The sequence below is a fragment of the Centropristis striata genome, chromosome 21 (assembly GCF_030273125.1).
Source record: "Centropristis striata isolate RG_2023a ecotype Rhode Island chromosome 21, C.striata_1.0, whole genome shotgun sequence".
Lineage (NCBI taxonomy): Eukaryota > Metazoa > Chordata > Actinopteri > Perciformes > Serranidae > Centropristis > Centropristis striata.
The window spans coordinates 15,392,463-15,411,766 of record NC_081537.1 but is presented as its reverse complement, the minus strand read 5'-3'; the positions used below and the strand labels follow the sequence as shown (position 1 = coordinate 15,411,766).

The 19,304-nt window shown below is 37.5% G+C and overlaps 1 protein-coding gene across 1 annotated transcript in view; it reads left to right on the top strand.

Moving 5' to 3' along the window:
• LOC131960040 (rho-related GTP-binding protein RhoN-like) overlaps positions 1 to 19,304 on the top strand; it is a 37,798-nt gene that overhangs the window by 7,559 nt on the left and 10,935 nt on the right. The window contains exon 3 of the mRNA XM_059325248.1: positions 18,547 to 18,656. Coding sequence (XP_059181231.1) covers positions 18,547 to 18,656 — 110 coding nt within the window. The remainder of the gene's footprint in view (positions 1 to 18,546; positions 18,657 to 19,304) is intronic.

Sequence of the window (19,304 nt, the reverse complement as noted above, 5' to 3'; positions counted from 1 at the left end):
CTGCTGCATTCATCACGATCCACCTGTCAAACACTCACCCCTCCTTTCACTGTATTTTGTATTTGCATACAAGTCTTCCTTTCTGTGCTGCATGGTGCTGGAAAAAAATGATGTGTTTGAAATCAAAAGCCTTTTGGGAAACACTTGGAAACAAATGAACAAATAATTTCTGCTCATAACAAATTACTGAAGTAATAAGTCAAATTGTGCTTTGTAAGAAGCTTCTGCAATATTTTAATGTGCAACGTGCCTTGTGGAGTCATCAAAAGGCGATTGTTGGCTCAAATTACCATAAAACAAAAAACAAATTAGTCTCCGTGTGCGTGCAGTGTTGATTATGATGACACAGCAGTTGTGTAGCGAGAGACCTTTAATCTCCAAGTGAAATAAATAACAAGACTGTGAACTTAAAATGTGATCCAAGCCGACCTTGTGGGCTATAATACACTTTTCATGACTTGATTTGCCCTTTTGCACTTTTTCTCTCCCTCTCTTTAATTTCATTCATTCTTTATAACTCTGGCAGCCGCCTCCTCACCACTCTCTTCTTCTCTCTGTTTCCAACAAGCCAAGGTCAGGAGTCCCACTGTATTGGGGCACTGCCCTCTCAGCACTCTTGCACCTGATTAGCTTACCTTGCGTTTTCTTTGTCAGTCTCTATCTGTCTTTATGTCTCTCCTCTACTTCTCACTAAATCTTTTTCTCATTTCCTGTGAAAATCCCAAGCTGCCTCCATCTTTACCCCCGTGTGTCCTGGCACTTCAGATGACTCACTCTAATCTGTCTTTATGGGCTGTGACAAAAAAAAAAGGACTTGGTCCTGCTGAGTGTAATTTTGCAAGCATCTGGTCAATTATCACCAATTTGACAATGTGACTCTTAAAAAGGTCATAAATTAGATTAATATACAGACTCCAGGGGTGACCTTTACATTCTTAATTAATTATCTGGAGTTAATTGTGAGTGTGTCCGGAAATCACATTTCTAGTAATTATGTGTCGTGTGATAATATTAAACGTGGCATTAAAACAGACCTGTTCTGGTTGTCTTTTAACTTTATGAGTGCACATGTGAATAACAGGTCAAGCACAAAATGATGGGCCCAGTATAACAAGTTTTGGGGGGAAAGTACACAATAAAAAAAGATTGCCTTTATATAAAATGTGGGGAACTAAACTGTGAGGTTATTTTTTAAACAGATGACTCAGATGTGGGTATACGTGACCCCAGGGGAGCCAGAAGTTAACAAGTTGCTATTGAATTCAAGCTGTTATTTTTTTCTACTTTTTACCTTTACTTTAATTGTAACTTAACTTTTGACATAAAAGTCTAAAAAAGTCTAGCAAACTAGGGTTTTGGTTTAACGAGTGACCTTGTTAACTGGTCACTGTCAGCTTCTTTGTGGTTGCTTGTAGCGTCGAAAGCTGTTGAAAACACAAACATACAACAAAATCCTTTTGTCAATGTAAAATATGTTTGCTCTGTGTTTATTACCTACGCTTACATTTAGGCAAGTTACTGAAACAACCATAGATGCAGCTGAAAGTCACCAATAACATGGTCACCTATTAAACAAAAACACAGACAGTAGGAGTGATTATAATATTATAATATAATACATTTTATGCCAAAGTTCAATTAGCTGAGTTAATTATTTGTCAGTCCACCCACCCATACTGCTGTCCCCTCTCATATCAACTAAAGGTGATAATATATGTGTTGTGCCCCACATAGAAAAAAACTCTTCTTAATTAAGCTGGTTTAGCAACACAATTCACATTTTAATTGCAGTCACATCCTGATTAACTCTCAAAAGACTAGACTAATAACTTTGTTACCATTAATTCTGTAGAGACAATCATTAAATTGTGTCTGAACTGTGAAATTCTCAGCTTTCTGAGTCCTTATGAATGATGCCATTACGATAATCAGCACCAACGGTGGGTGTGATCACGTGATACAGAGATTTACAATAGTTACCATAATACCATATGTATTGTTGCCATATGTTTTGACCAGGGCAATATCCAATAATATATTTAAAATCTAAAAAGCTGTAACTCACCCAACTAAAAGGTGTATTTGCATAAAATTCTTCTGCAAAAACCTAAATACAACTTTTCAAAAAACAATCCTGGTTGACTTTGGAGTTCTACAAGGAAACAAGTTTTGTTTTTCATTGGGCATTTTTTTAATATCAGATAAAGTCGGCTCACACAAAGGTCATGCATGATGATGAGGAAAGATACTCTAAATCACGTGATGTGTGACAATAGATACTGACTGAAATAAAAGAATGCATTTGGCAAATGTCCAGGCATATCTTTGTCAATGTTGGCTTTAGAGGGATAATTATGCTGAATAATTAGCAACTTCTCCACAGCATTACTATTTAGTTCATGATTTAATAACACACATAACTGGGTTTGACATTGGGGTTTGACGTTTTGCTGTTCTTTTTTTTAATTTTATTTTTTTATATACTGTTGCTGCAAATAAAGTCTCCTCTACATCTATTTTCCTCTGTGGCTGGCTGACGACAAAAAGCAGCTGCTCTCGCGCCTGCAGGATAATCTTGCCACAAAAACACAGGACTTCAAAACATACAGGTTTCACAGCTGAGCTGAGCATGTGAAAGGGTGAAGTCAGAGTCGATAAAGCAACCGGCTGAACCTGCATTGTCACACCTTAAAACAGTGAGCAATGAAAGGAACGCATTGAGGTTTGCCGCCTTGAACTCTGCCCTCCAGGCGGCTTCCTATTCGGGAGCGCCTGAATCTTCTGTGATGACTTCCTTGAGGGCTTGACAAGTCAATAAGAACATGCCACTTTAAAACACACACAGATGCTTGTTATACACACTCTTTCTGCCAAATACTGTGCAAACATCACCTGCACTTTAAATACCTTGTGGCATCCATCCATCCATCCATCCCCTGTCGACACAGTCTATGCCTTAACAATCCATCATTCATTCATGAGCATCTTTTATGACCCCAATTACACATTGGCTGCTTGAAAGCACTACCCAGATGTGCTCCAAGCAAGCATCTGTGTGTGAGTGGCACCTGGCTTCATGACAGGAATGAGAAAATAGCTTGATGTGTTTCAGAGGCTTTTTGGATAAACGTGCAGTTAGCAGGAGGAACTGGGTTTTTAGTCCAAGTGCTGTTCCAACTAAACATTTGCAGGGGTGTGTATGTTTATATGAGTAAGCATATGAGTAAGTGCTCAGAGAGATTAGAGTAGTGGTAAAATATATAAATAGAGACAGTGAAGGGACAGAGGGATATATAGTGTTAAAGTGGAGTGGAGTTTTAAGTGTTCATGTATAGGAGACGGCATGCTGGACAAAATGAGTGTCAGTAGGTTTTTGGTAGCCTGCGCCCCAGTCACCCTGGTCTGGCTCTCTTCTGCTCATGCAGCCCATTAGAAGACCAAGGGTACATTGAAAATCAATGGCCTGGATGCATCTCTGCTCTCAGGGGACACCCAGTCCGTCTCTCAGCTACTGGTGCATGTGTAACTGAGCAGTCTGACTGAGAGAGACAGTAAGTCTGGGTGATGACATGACATGCCTGCAGAAGTGTTAACTTTGGTTGTAACTTTTCTATAACACTCGTCAGAATGAACTTAGTGTATTAGTTGTTAAAGTTCTGTTTCAGAGCATACCACTGTTTTTTTTAAACATGCTTTAAATGTATTAATGTAACATTATATTGTTCTTAATTTACAGTCCCTGACAAAAGTCTTGTGGCTTATCCAAGTTGTAGGAACAACAAATAATAACTTGACTTGTAGTTGATCAACTGGAATCAGAAATGGCTTATATGAAAGGCAAAGGCCTCTAGATGATGCTCATAAAGTCTTTCACCTGTGACAAATACTGTAATTTCACATTTCACATTTCCCGGATGTATAAAAAATACCCCAGCAGGGACTGTATATTCTATGTCCTAAAAATGTAATTTAAACTTTATTTTAGTTGTTTGTATTTCTTTAAACCAATCTTCTTGGGTGGCGCTAAGCCCAGGATGCTGGGATTGTGTCTCTCAAAATACTGCACTTATTTTGGGGAATATTTGCAAATGGAAATGAGAGCCCTGGCCTTAAAATGGTATTCCTGTAAAAGAAAAACCCAGATAAAACATTAAAGGACATATGTTGACTATGTGAAATGACTTCTACTAATAAAAACAAACATAATTTGATTATTAGTGCCCCAGCAGTGAAGCCTGCCTATACTTTATCTCTGAGGGAGCTCACTGGACTCATTAAAACCACAGACAATTTAATAGCTGTAGGTGGCTCTAACATTCACCTGATCCTCCATTATTGGGACCAAGGGGTCTTAGAATATGATTTTTTTTTTCCATAATTGTGGGGTAAACATGCAAGAACCTGCTGTTAGAGAGCAAATGCTACAAACATATTCTTCACATATCTTTACAACCACTCACAGAAAGAGCAAAGGAGACATTACTGCATAATCTTAATCTTCAAAAAATTGTGTGAAGGTTGGTAGCTTGGAGATTGTTGTTATTGTTTCACATAGCAAAAGGGGGATTTTGAAAACTTGTTTTGAAAAGAAACAAAAGGAGGCAATGACAAAAGTCTGGCCTTCACTTTTGCCAAAACTCTTCACTGGAAAGTGAAAACATTTTTGACAAAAAATAGAGCGAAATGGGTGTCTCCGGTGGCTACCAAATTCATGGACTTAAAATATTTTCAACAGGACGAAAGACACAGAAAGTTATCAGGCTGTAGAGGATTCATACGTCATGTTTTAGCTTGTGGTTTAAAACCACACTGGCTCAGTGGTTACATTATGGGACTGGAAAATAAGTAATTAGAATTTGTGGTGCACTCTGTTAAGACACAAAATCACACACAGAGGGCACTCAAGAGGTCTATCCATCCACTCAAGACCCTCTCTATGCCTTATCTATAATGCAAGATGTGGCTATGACCACTCCATTCAACTCCAAACATCTTCGCCATCATCGCTGAGAGGGCTGCAGGGAGTGGATGGTTGCAGCACCGTTTCTACTGTACAATAGATCCCATGTCACAGTCAGGCTATTTTATTGTTACTTTACAAGAATGATTACCTGGAATGGTACACCACAGACTGTAGTTTAATGGTTCTCAGCCTTTTTTTAAATATCCAGTACTAACCTAGCGATACAGATTTAAGAATATTATGGATCCAAGATAAAACTGCAAGAAAGACACAAGAAACAATCGCATTTACAAGTACGTCTGCTACTTCAGCACCACAGACAGTGCCATGGATTCATCAATATGCAGCGCATTTAGGCTACTGTTATTTCAGAGCGGTAGTCGAGGTCATAGATCCTAACTTGCACAAACCTCAGTCAGATAAAAGATCAATGGGTCAGGCAGACTAGACTAACATATGCAACTAAACAAACCCTCTGCCATGCATGCTCTCTGCTAACAACGTGGATAGCCTCTGCCCTCATCCCTCTTCAAATCACCAACTGGATGTATCCCAAAGTCAACCTTCTACCTTCAACTTTCAAGCATTCAGATCATGTGGTGGGACTGGACATCAACTACTTTTAGCAACTTTTTTTTTTTAACTTTCTGTGCTAACTAGTTTTCACATATTCTGAATTGCAACACATGTGTTGTATGACACATATACAAGTTAAAAAAGGGCATGTTTATTATGGACTTACAAAACTGACATTAATATTGTCAGGCAGTGACAAGACCAAACATAAAAAACCCAAGACCTCACCACGGTGTGACAAATATAAACTCATCATGCCAGGGGACTTTAACCGTTTGGAGTTTGGGGCGATTTGGACCATTTGAAATACTTGTATATACGTACCACTTAAAAAATGTTTACCATGCCATGTTGGTATATATTTTTCAGCACAACCTTACCTATATGACCTGATATGACCTCAACATTTTGAACACAAAAAACATAAAATCTGATCTTGAAAATTATGTTTTTCCAAAACAAAATCATGCTAAAATGTTTAAATGTTGCAAATATAACATATGAGAGGTAAAATGAGGATAAATTTTATTTATATCTTTTTTTAAAACTTACTTTACATTATCTCTGATTTTACTTATCATCATCAAACAAAAACTGGCATGGACTTTCAAGCAGGTACTTTAGAGGGAAGTTGAGGACAGTGAGTCTTGAAATGTCTAAAAAAAACCCAACTTGACCTAGGTTCTATATTTTACTGAGTTGTGTAAGCTGTGTGAGTTGTGCCTCAAATGTTTCCAACAGTTTTTAAACACAAATAAATCCGTCATGTTAAGCCTGTTTGCTTTGGTTGCCTGTAAATTGCATTATATTCCCTTTTCCCATGCATCAACCCTGTGGTGATCTGCCATATAAAGTAATAAATTGTATCCGGTTTTAAGCCACCTTTTTATGATACAATTTTTAGATCTTGGTAGTTTATTAACCAGATGAAGGATTTAAGTCATCGGACATCTGGATTGTAAGTTATCCGAGACAATGACGTATTATAAACCATTATAATGGTCCTAGTTAATGATTTAACTTTTTTTTGTGGTAGATTTAATAATAGTATAATGAGTCTATTATAATATTATAATAGACTCCTTTCTATCCGCTATGTAGCCTTGGAAACTCCCATCCAGCAGGTGAAGTGTAGGAGCAGCTGTGCAAAATAAACAAGATATACAGATCAGAGGTGCATGTGTTCTGTGGGTTTAAAGCTGCACACAGGAACATAAGGCTGCTCAGACAGCATATAAAATCACAACAGGAGCTGGGAGGTTTAATGTGAAGAGGATATGCCCAGATGTCACCCTGTCATTAATTTGAAGGAATCCTGCAGGAATACTGCTGATTTCAGGCAAAACTCTGCTCAGTGGCAGCGCTCTCCCTCTGTGCTAACTGAATCAGAAACATGCAAGAACATCATGTTGAATATTTCACTGGAATCCAGCCTGATATTCTGGTACTAGTTTCAAAAAAACAAACGTCAGGCTTGAGTAACATGATTTGACAAGATTGTCTTCATCAGAGATTTCATGCCCAAACAGTCAAATAGTTCCTACTTAAAATACACATCTGCAGCGTGTGTGTGGTTTGGAAAATAAAAACCTGTTGCCACACTGCAGACAAGCACATTGTGCAAAGACTGTTTGCCTCTTGATATGATTGGCAGCAGCAGCATCACTCATTCCTCCACGCTGCTTTTAAGACTATTGTTTGGTATTCAAGCAGAGGAGCGTTCATGACAGCAAGCACAGCGTACTCCAGTTAAATGCATCCATGATTCATGTAAAACACTTCATTTCACCATGAAGTTCAAGTAAACTTTGAGTCAAACTAAAAATGTATCCTCTCGAGATCTGTAAATTGACGTTGGTAACATCTCATGTTAACTGCCAACATTTAACATGAAAATAATCGCATATTTAAAAAAAACTACTAGCATGTTTTCACTGAAGAGTAAAAATTAACAGGAATAATGCTATCCTGTAATGTCATAGAACTTCTCTGATATTTTCACATTAAATTCTGCATTCACCAATTTAATGCTTAATGCTTAGTAAACTAAATAGCAAAAAAGACTACTTTATCACAGGAATTTTTCTTTATTTTGCTGTTGAAATGCTATCTCGATATTATAACAACTTGTAACTTCAGGATAGGCTAGTATAAAAAATGCATATGTAAATCTATAAAAAGAATAATGTAATATAATAATCAAAAATGTCTGTGTTGTTTTCCTTGGAAACAAACGGTTATATGCATGAAATGAGTTATAAAATGAATCAAAAATATAGTAAAGACATTGGCAAGGGTAAAAATAAATCATTTTAACCTGTATAAATCTACAACTTTACCTCTAGATATGCATCTAGTCTGAGGAAGGATCATTTTATTGCTTCTCAAATCAGCAGAAAACAGTTTCAGGCTGGCTTTGCTAACATATTGCACAGGTGTTTTATGATCAATGAGCCTTTCAACACTATAAACGTGGATTAACACAATGTGCCTGTGGAACACAGGAGTAATGGTTGCTAACAATATATAATAGATATTTCACAAGAAAATCAGCCGTTTCCAGCTTTAATAGTCATTAACAATGTCTAGACTGTATGTCCGAGCAATTTAATGTTATTTAAATTTTTAAAAATTGTGCTTTTCTTTCAAAAATAAGGACATTTCTAAGTGACCCCAAACTTTTGAGCAATAGTTTATAAAAATAGTATATATAAAAATTAGACTTTTAATAGAACCTTTTCAGTTCTGGCAGCCCACGACACATTCAAAACAGATCACAGCGTTACGTTTTCTCGTGTGTTTAAGGCGATTTCTGCAACCGGCGTGCGTGCACAATCGTGTGACGCGAGAGTGACGTGTTCTGATAAGGTGTCTATAGCAAAATAATCTAGACTGATAAATAACTGCGTTGTCCCTTTAACCTTAAAATTTAAGCTCCACTGAGACATCACTCTGGAAGAGAAACATCAAGACACTTAAGCTAAAATAAGCTAATAACAGTCCCATTGTATTGAGAAAATAAATAATGAAATCAATAATTAAAGCATTTGTCAGAGATCCATAATGTGATCTGATCTCTCTGAGGCTCAGTGCATGGCTTGGTTTAATAATGTGACAAACAAAATGAGAGAATGGAGGAAAATAAATCAGGCACAAAACCTTCATGCCAAATTGATGTGATGCAGTTCTGTACGGGGACAAAGAGCCGGAGCGGCACAGTGTCGGCTCTGCAGGGTGTCTCAAGGTGTTTATGCATATAGGCTGAGTGATTATCCATGCTGTGTGATTGTGTGTGTGTGTGTGTGTGAACCGAGTGGACTCTATTACTGTATGATAATCTTGTGAACCTACAGGCTGATTTCCCTCCTGTTATTTAGCAGACAGTCACATTGTCCCCACAGTTCACACAGCATGAGCGTACAGAAGCAATGGTTCATCACTGTGGAAGGTATTTCTTATATCTCCAGCGCCGGAAAAAAAATACATTAATCAATAGCATATAATTTAACTGCTGCTTCCCTTCTGGAAGCATTTCAGGAATTCAGACCTGGATGAAAACCTGAGAGAAGGCACTATTTCTTCAGAAGGGCATGACTGGGACAAACAGGATTTTAATATTAATGATCATTACTGTGCTGGGAGGGAAGTTGGAAGAGAAAAATGTCATAAGAGTATTAATGATGATTGTCTGTGCAACAATTTCAAGGTGTGTTTGGTTCCTTCTGAATCATGCAGCAGAGTTGTGGTGAGAGATACAACATGCAGTGTCATCGTCTCTTATCAGTCACTTTACAGCTTTGAGCTTGACTAACCGTCATATTATTATTATATTAGCATTTCCTTTGGTTCGGCCAAAAATACAACAGTGAATGTTTAATAATGAGTTTTACAAGTTCAGACAAAATGAGAAAAAAGGGAGATATCTCCGGAGCATTAAAAAATCACTAACAAGATTTACCATATTTAACAGAATAGATAACATGCCTCCCGTCACTTCATAATTAAGAAACCTGCCCAGTGGGGCTCATTAAAGGTCGCTCATCAAGAAACTTTACTTCATAAAAAGCTTTTGTTCCTCGAAGCTGAACTTGCTGTACAGTCTGAAAATATACAGTCATAAAAAAATGAATAAATGAGAGAAAGGTAACATATGCAGACACTTTTGCAGGAGCTATGAGGTGTCACTGATCTGATGAAACTGATGTGAATGTATTTATATCTCAACAACGATTTATTTTATATACACAGTTCTGCCCATTTAATCCTGGTTGTTTGTGTGTCTAGAGTTAGAATCAATCAAATCGAATCAAAATGACTTTATTCATCCCCAAGGGAAAATTCAGTTAGTCTGGTAGAATCTCTTGAAGAATGAGACAGCCTGATGGCTGTAGGAGCGAAGGATCTTTTGTATCTCTCCGTCCTGCAACAGAGAGAGAGGAGCCGTCCACTGCTGTTTTTTTGGTCCATAAAGGTTTTGTGTAGCGGATGATCCGGGTATTTCAGGATGGCCTCCAACATCTTGACAGGTCATCTCTCCACCACCTCCTCCAGTGTGTCCAACCTGGCTCCAACCACAGAACCAGCTCTTTAGACCAGTCTGTCCAACCGCCTTGCATCTCTGCGTCTGATGCTGCCTCCCCAGCAGACTGCAGCATAAAACAACACACTACCACCACAGACTGATAAAACATCTGCAGCATCTTACTACAGATGTCCAGAGATCTGAGCTTCCTTTAGAAAACGAGACAGCTCTGCCCCTTTTTGTAGAGCGTCAGTGTTTAGGGACCAGTCCAACTTATTATCCAGGTATACACCTAGATACTTATAACTTGGAACCACCTCCATGTCCACCCCACTGGTATTCACTGGCTGAAGGAGGGGCTTGAGTCTGCGGAAATCTATGATCATTTCCTTAGTCTTTGAGGTGTTCAATAGGAGATTCCTATATTCAGATTCCTGTCCCTGTACTTCTGGATGTGGCAGGACTCAGAGTTGTATTTGAAGTCCCCTGTGTACAGTGTGAACAGGAATGGAGCCAGAACAGTGCCTTGTGGAACTCCTGTGCTGCTCATTAATGTCCCAGAAACACAGTTCCCCAACCTCACATACTGTGGTCTTCCTGTCAGGTAATCTGTGATCCAGGAGATGAAGGAAAGATCCACTCCCATCTCTGTGAGCTTGTTTTTGAGTATGTTGGGTTGGATGGTGTTGAATGCGCTTGAAAAATCAAAGAACGTGATTCTCACATAAGCACCAGTTTCCTCCAGATGAGCAACGGCACGGTGAAGCATGTAAAGGACAGCTTCGTTCACTCCCATGTGTTGTTTGTATGCAAACTGCAGAAATAGTGTTTACCTGCAGCTACTCAGTGCTGAATAGCTGTTTTCCAAAGTATCGTACATATTCTGATGATTTAAGAGTATCTATTTGCCATAAATAAAACCCTGATATATTGTAGTTAACAGGCAGTGAAAAGCTGGAGAGGTGGTTTTAATTTAGAGTTTTTATAACTTTGCCTCAAAAGCCTGGAAAAGAAAGCAAAATGGAGTATTCAACAATCATTCAGTCAGATTTCTATATTTTTTATACATTTTCAATGCATGTGCTGCATTTTGATTCTGCTTATACTCATTTCCAGTGTCTTGTCTTGTGTGTCTGCAAGGAAATACACTGGACTATCACAATATTGCAGTAGTGTTATGATGTTGGACGTTCCATGGACTGTGATGAATACAAATGTAGATCTGACTGTTGTGATTGCATATAAAAGTAACCATATTTTAGGTAAATTATGGTGTTTTTATACAGTTTTCCTAAAAATCACAATATATCACCTCTTGAACACTATCACATTATATTAAATCATAACTCTGTAGAATGTTATGTATTGTATTGCCACATTATGGCCAATACACAACTCTAGTCTAATTAAAGCATGACTTAAAAAGCTTAATTCATTCAAACATAGTCGTGCAGTCGTGGAAGAAGTATTCAGATCTCTTACTTAAGTAAAAGTACTGCTAGCACACTGCAGATTTACTCCACTACAAGTAAAAGTCCTGTATTGGAAACTTACTTAAGTAAAAGTACAAAAGTATCAAAAGCAAAATGTACTTAAAGTGTCAAAAGTGAAAGTACCCGTTATGCAAAATGGCCCCATTCACATTGTTTTATATATTCCAAATATATTATTGGAGTATTATTTTTATTATTGATGCCTTCATGTAAGCAGCATTTTAATTTTCTCAAGGTAGGACTCATTTTAACTACTTAATATACTGTTATGCGTTTTAATTAAGTATAATTACTCTAAATTGATCATGTTTTATGTTAAATCTTGACCTGAAAAGTAACTAAAGCTGTTGGCTAAATGTAGTGGAGTATAAGATTAAGATGAATTACTTTTATTAATCCCACAATTGGGAAATTCAACCTCTGCATTTAACCCATCCTTTTTTACACACAAGTGAACACAAGTGGCACTTCAGTCCTTGACCTGTCAGTCAAGGGATTCGAAACGGCAACGCTCCAGTTACAAGCCCGATTCCTAACCCCTATTTATTAAAAACCAGAGGCATGCACTTAAGTCACTGTTCTGATGAATCTGATGATGTTTGATTCGATTAAATATTTTCAGACAAGCAATGCAATATGCTGTGCAAGTGCAAGGTGAGCATTACTTTTTTAACTGATTAAGTTCAGTTTAACAAATAAATAAAAATAGAAAAAGGCATTCATGTTTTTTGTAAATTCTATAAATCTTTACTCTATTGTTAAAATAGCATTACATTTGGGGAAGCCCCCGTTATTACTTGTGCAGGTGTCAGAAGTTGAATTTCCTGACTTGAGACTTGAATGCAAAGACTTGAGACTCTCTTACAAACCAATGACTTGATCCAACTTCTGTTAAAAACTATAATGAGGGTAAATTTAGGTTGGTAAGAGAGTCACAGTCCAGTCAAAGAGGAATACACACTGTTTATTCTCATGTTCTCTCATTCCAGCTTCTCAAATGTGAGGATCTACAGTTTATCTGTCTTATTTAAATGATAGTTAACTGAATGTTTGTCAGATAAAATAAGTTATTTGAATATGTCACTTTCAGCTCTGGAAAATTGTCATAATGAAAATAATTGCAGCCTTACTTCCCATAAAAATAGCAATTTCATTACATTTGCAATCCTTGGATTGCAACACTGTGCATACTGTACTGTAAATATTTCTTAAGTTTGTTTGACATGTTTGGTGTGCAGTAGGGCGTCAATTGACATCAGAAAGCAAAATTAAAGGATTTCACTTAAGGGATTAAATGTTACTGATCAGAACAGGATATACAAACCTGCCCACTCCTGTAATGCAGCACATTGTCGTGTCATTAAGGCGGAGTAAAAAACAGCTTCTGTGCATTTACATTTACAAAGCATGTAGTTAATTTGTCTTCATGTATCACATTATTGTCAGAAACTTGGTCTGGCTCTTCTAAAAGATTTCATCTTTTTCAACTGAGCCTTTTAGGGAGGACAGACATGACAAAGCTGCTGTTGAATCTAAGAGACATTTGCTTCAAAAGCAGGACACAATTACACAAAATTACAAGACAGCCCACATTAACAGCCGGTTGTTGAGAGCAACACAACAGACAAGAGGAAATTCAGAAACAGCTTTTTTTAAAGATCAAACATCAAAAGCATGACAACCCCATGTGGAGTCACAGCATGGTGTTGCTGTTTCACAGACTGTTGTGCGTCACTGTGCCAAACGTCATACAGCAGCCACACGTCTAACACACGTATGATATTTCATTTAGCTTACATAGATACCTGCATGCTTTCTGTTACATCCTGTATGGTTCCCCCCCCCAAAAATGAGCTGTAAATGCTTTAAATGACACTCATTCTCCTTTGAGGGAGTTAAAACATGCAGCCCTCCAGTGTGTTTCTGATCAGAGGGTTTGAGACAGAGACAGATGGCCCGTTTCTTTGTGCTGCTGCTACAACAGCAGGAATCTTCCCTTGAGGGGCATCATACTACAGGTTCCACAGAGGGTCAAAAAAGCTCACAGATCAATACACATTAACTGCTGCTCGAGTGCTGAACACGGATTAGTTGACATCATGGAGCCTTGAGGGTTGCAGACTGTGTGTGTGTGTGTGTGTGTGTCAGAGTGAATTTGTTGTTATTATGAAGAGTCAAATAAGCACTAGCAGTATCTAAGATTATGCTATTAACAGTTTTATGAGGAGTGGTGCAGCCGAATTCATGCAAGCATGAAGATTTCTTGATTCCCTACGTTTGAAGTATTTAAAGTCCCCCTGCAGACAAAAACTAAGCTATGATTAAACAACAACAAACATAAATAATATAGAATGCAGTACATTGCTAATCCTTTGTGACATATATTAAATTGAAAACTGGACAATGACAATATATTTACCTCTTAAAACCAACCAGCGTGTAAGGGTAGGAGTATGTTTTGTTTTTTTGAACAAATGTTGTTTTTGTTGTGTTTTAGTCGCATGCTAAACAAGCAAAACTGCAAAAACTAGCTGTGCATTACAGTACCCACACTGCCATGCTATTTAATCTGCCAGAAAAATATTTTGTAACTAATGCAGTATGCCAGAAGTACCAGAATGTCCTTCTACATCCAGTTCCAGCATGCTTTTCTGGCTATTCTTACCCACAATCCTCTGGCAGGATTGCACTTATTCTAGTTGCAGGAAATCAACACGTCCTCACACGATCCCCGTTTTATAAACCGTTTCACGAGGTTATGGCAACAAAACTACTTCCCTAAGGTCAGGGCATAAAAGAACATGGTTAGGAGTTACAAAATATAGTTAAAAAGGTAATATAAATGCATGTAAATGCCAGAAGTGAGGTAGTTATGTAGCTGATCTAACATGTAGTAGTCATTTAGTGACAGAAAGTTAAGCTACGTAACTTCATTGTTTACTTTTGTATTTAGTCAGGTTGGACACGTTACATGAATACTGGTCTCTTGGGTGACAGTCCTGTGTTTGTATTGATCCATCCACCGACCCTAGTTAATTCAGATCCACCAAAGTCACAATAACACAAACAAACAAACAAACCGATCAAAGCAGCAGAAGGCCACAATCTCCCTTGTTCTACAAGGAATAATTTGTGTTTTTGTCAAAGGAGTCTGGTGACTTCAGTTACCCCTACATAAACTTAAACAGGGCTTTCTGACAGCATGGTAAAGTGGTGAAAGCTTCTGTCAGTGAGCTTCTATGCCGGTTTATTGTCCTGCTTCTCCAAACCTACTGCCATCTACTGCAAGTAACACACTGACTGTGGAGTAGTACCTCATACAACCCCTCTTTAATAAATCCAAACTCTTCCTTTAATGTAATAAGTCTTTAATTGAAAGCCAGTTGTGGAAGGTTTGTGATTCTGGAAGCTGATGAAAAGAGGCGAAGGATTCAAGAGCAGAGAGACCTGAATCTCAGGAGAGCCTTATTGCTTGTTTATTCTGGCAGGGCGAGGTACACCGAACAGAGGAGGACTTGGCAGAACAATCGACAACTATATCACTGCTGAAGGAATACAAACTCACTGAATACACCAGAGAAAAGCAATCAGCTTAACTCGATAGACAGAGTGCTAAATAAACAGCTCACATTGTCGAAATGGGCGGCCAGTCCGAACAGAGCGGGTACATAAGATAACACAGGGATTAGACTGATCCCATGTTAGACTGATCCCATGTTAGACTGATCCCTGGTGATAGTCACCTGATCAGCACCCTGGACAGTTCTTGGAGAAACTGTTTAAAAATACCTTTGATCTAATTGACCGTCTTGTTGTTGTCTCGCTGCGTTATGTGTCCTAGATTTTATAATGGAGAACAGATTTCCACCTCCTCCATTATTTCTGCTTCAAGTAATGAAGAAGAGAATAAGAAGGTCGAGTAAAATGCCTTTTTAAAGTTACATTAAAGCGTAATGGAGTTTCATTGTGTTATTATTCAGCAGTCTGCCATGCACTTTTTAAAAACCTTTGCTTGTCTTGTGGAAAAGTTTCAGAGAAACTATCTGAGGTTTCATACTGACAACACTAAGGGGAAAAGTGATGGAAAACTGGGTAACACGTCCTTGTTGACTCACATTTTATCCTCATTAAAGTTATTTTCCAGCCTTTTCTGTCAACAGAATCTGTAACATCTGCTAGCTTGAGTTGTAATTTCACAACCATGAGTAAAAATATCCTTTCCTTGCTTCAGCATTAATTACGAGAAAAATATGTTGTTAATTCAACCTATTTAAAGGTGCCCCATGCAGTTTTACACCAAACATAAATAGGCCGGTTGATAAAAAGCAAAATAAATAAATGAAATATAAATAAAATTAGACTTGTACACCACAACTTAATAATAAAATAATGCAAACATAAACATTTCATTACAGTTCTTTATTTATTTAAGAACTGTAGGAAGAACTGTACTGAGCAGTTTAAAAATATATGTTCTCTCAAGGATCCATCATTGGGATTTTCTTAATTTAAAGAAAGATTGAGCTATTAAAAGTGGAAATTGTAAATAACAACCTTACAGTCTATCCTGTGTTAGTGTGTGGACAAATGCATTATTTTTTTTGTTTTTTTGCAAAAGTCGGCACGAGATCTAATGATAGCAGCGTACCAAAAGACATGACTCTGCGTGGCTGTGGCCTATATATGCCTGGTCTACTTGAAAAGATGCTGACTAAGCAGCTCTGCAAATGACTTATTTTACAGCATCCCATCCTATCGCCCAGACTAGGCCAGCAGTATTTCATAAATACAGTTTGCATGGCTTCAGTGGGGCTGAGACAAAGATCTCAAGCTGTTTTACAACAAAAGCAAAAATCAGATTTTTATTAAAGGAGCTTTGAGTAATTTTGACATTGGACATTAGGTATATTTCTTGTTGATTTTACAATAACAGTTTACTGTTTTCACGGACTTTATAGACTTTGTAGAGGACAAACTCTCAAAAGGATTTTTTAACAAGGACAAAGACTGAAACTTTTTAACACTCCAGATGATCACAGCTGCCATCTGATGCAGAGGTGGAGCTGACAGCGTGAAGCTGAGCCACAGCTGCCCCCTCACTGCTGCCAGTGAAGCTGCGGGGACCTACGGGTGGTTTATGGGAACTGTCGGGTACACTTCCATTCATTCCTGCTCCCTTTGTGTTTCATTAAATTAATCATCCTCATTTTTGTGTGTGTTAAAGCTCAATCTGCACCTACAAAATTCAAAGGGAAAGTGAGATAGTGTGTGTGCATGTGTGAACGCAGTATGTGTGAAACCCAGGAGCAGGAATTAGCCGGAGAGACAGGGGGAAACGGTTGTGGCCTTTAGTTTGACACTTTTGACCGCAGCAACACAAACGCCGGGTTCGCTCTGGGGCCAAATTTTAACAGCATGACACAAATTTTTCAGTAAATGTAGTTGCTTTTTTGGGCACATATACTAAGCCTGTGTTGATGCTTTGTAATTAAATTCTAAACAAGTTGGTAGCTTTAAAAAAAAAAAAGGATTATAGTCTGATTTATCCATCATATTGGTATGATCACATTTAAAACCTTGCCTAAATTTGGAGACAGGTTGTTAAAATGTCCAAATAACAAAAGTGATTTAATTGTAAATGGCTCATTGGAAAACACAGCGGGATTTATTTGGCACTTTTATCTTCAATTTTTTTTCTAAACAGGGCTGGGAGATTAATCACGTCTTATTATCAATCATGATTTTGAAAATCCAGATAAAACAATTATTGTGCCACATTCTGTTTCACAATAATGCTCTCACTTTGTAATTTAGTTTTATTTATTATTATTTATATAAATGTATGTATTTGTAATCTATATATTTTTTCACATTTTTTATTTAGTATTTGATTTTCAGTTTAATGATATTGAAAGAAAAAGAAAAAAAAATCCGTAAAAAATAAATCCACAGTTTTCAACATTAATAAGTAATTGTGTTAAAAATAAATAAATAAAAAACCTTGATTGACCAAACAACTTGACTCTTTTGTAAAGATGTGCCAGATGGCAGCAGTACTCACGACAGATGATTGCAGCAAATATGACTTTTGTTTTAAAGTCACAGTAAATTGACAGTAAGAGTAACTTTGGCTTCTGTAATGTGATATATCTAAAAATTTAATGGAATATGTGGAGGGGTGTATCTAGAAAACCACAATAATTTGGAGCTGTAGATCTCAAGCTTCACCTCCTTCCACCTCCCTCGTAAATGAAATGAATAAATTTGCAATTGCATTTGATTGGATAAAACTCTAATAATTCATTAAAAATATATTAATGTTTTACAGGACAACAAAGAGGTAGTTTGATGTAAAAAGAAAAAAGAAGAAGTAAAAGGATCAATGAGAGCATTCTTTAGTTTGAAAACAACTTCTGTGTTTTTCTGTTTGTGCCGTGTGTGTGGCAGCGACTCACATTAACTCGGGTTCTATGGGAATTTTCTGTCAAACACATTTTGTTGTGTTGCCAAAGCCCTGTGCGCGGTGACAAAAGCACGTAGTGTTGGGAGACAAAGAGGGAAATGGAGAGGGAATGTTGTCCCCTCTGGATAGGAATGTGTCCCCTTGCTGCAGGTCATAATGCTCAATTCAGCTCCGGGCCCCACAGCAAAAAAACATGCCATTCTTAAATACCAGGTGACGCTTTGTGTGAGCCATTCATTCTATCACTGTCACATGTCCGTCTGTTGGCTTATTCAAGACTGTCAGACACACAGACCAGGGGTTGTGGACGAGGCCTCTCTGCTCGTTTCCAAAGCAATGAATCACACCCACTCAGTGTCATCTGCAGAGTGGCTGGGTTCATGGTAATTACATTTAATCATACTTATTACCGCCAAAGGTGCTCTCTAATGACTCACTTTGTGATAAAAAAGTTAACTCTTCTGCAAAGTAACTTAATTACATATATTCCACCTGGTCATAATGTCTGTGTGTGTTTTTCGCCCCTCAGGTTCAGCCTACTACGACAACGTGCGGCCGTTAGCGTACCCCGACTCAGACGCTGTCCTCATCTGCTTCGACATCAGCCGCCCAGAAACACTGGACAGCGTGCTGAAAAAGGTCAGTGTCACATTAACACAAGTGTGAATGTGTCCTGTTTCTTTTTCCCAGACAGTGTTCAGGGTACATTCTGTTTCTTATCAGAGCTGCGAGCATCAGAGCAGCTACAGGTTATAATTTTTTTTTAACTTATAGATATCACCATGAAACTTCCCAGAGTTTGTTATTTACATTAAGACAATAATTTTTCGCATTATAACTTTTCAGAAATGTTATGTTTCAGATATGCAAATTAGACGGGAACTCATTAAATATGCACTTATTTGCATATATTTCCAGGATATAAATCTAAACATTGGATAAATTAAATTTCAGATGTATTATTTTATTTTGTTGATATATTAGATTTAAAGATTTTAACAGAAGGAAACTGGGATATTTCCTTTTTATCATTTCATAAATCAGAAAATACTGTCAAAAGCCATAAAAAAAACAATTTTCGTCCATGTTTTTTAGGAACAAAATCTTCTATAAATCAGGGTATAAATGATATACAGAAAAACCTTTCTGTAAAAACATTCAGAATATAGTTAGGAATAAAACTGGTGAGTTTGGTGTCTGTAAGTGGAGTTGAAGTTGAGATTTATAGCTCGGAGCATGAGAAAATACAAATTTTGAGAAAACGGGCTTTAAAGGTTTTTATACATT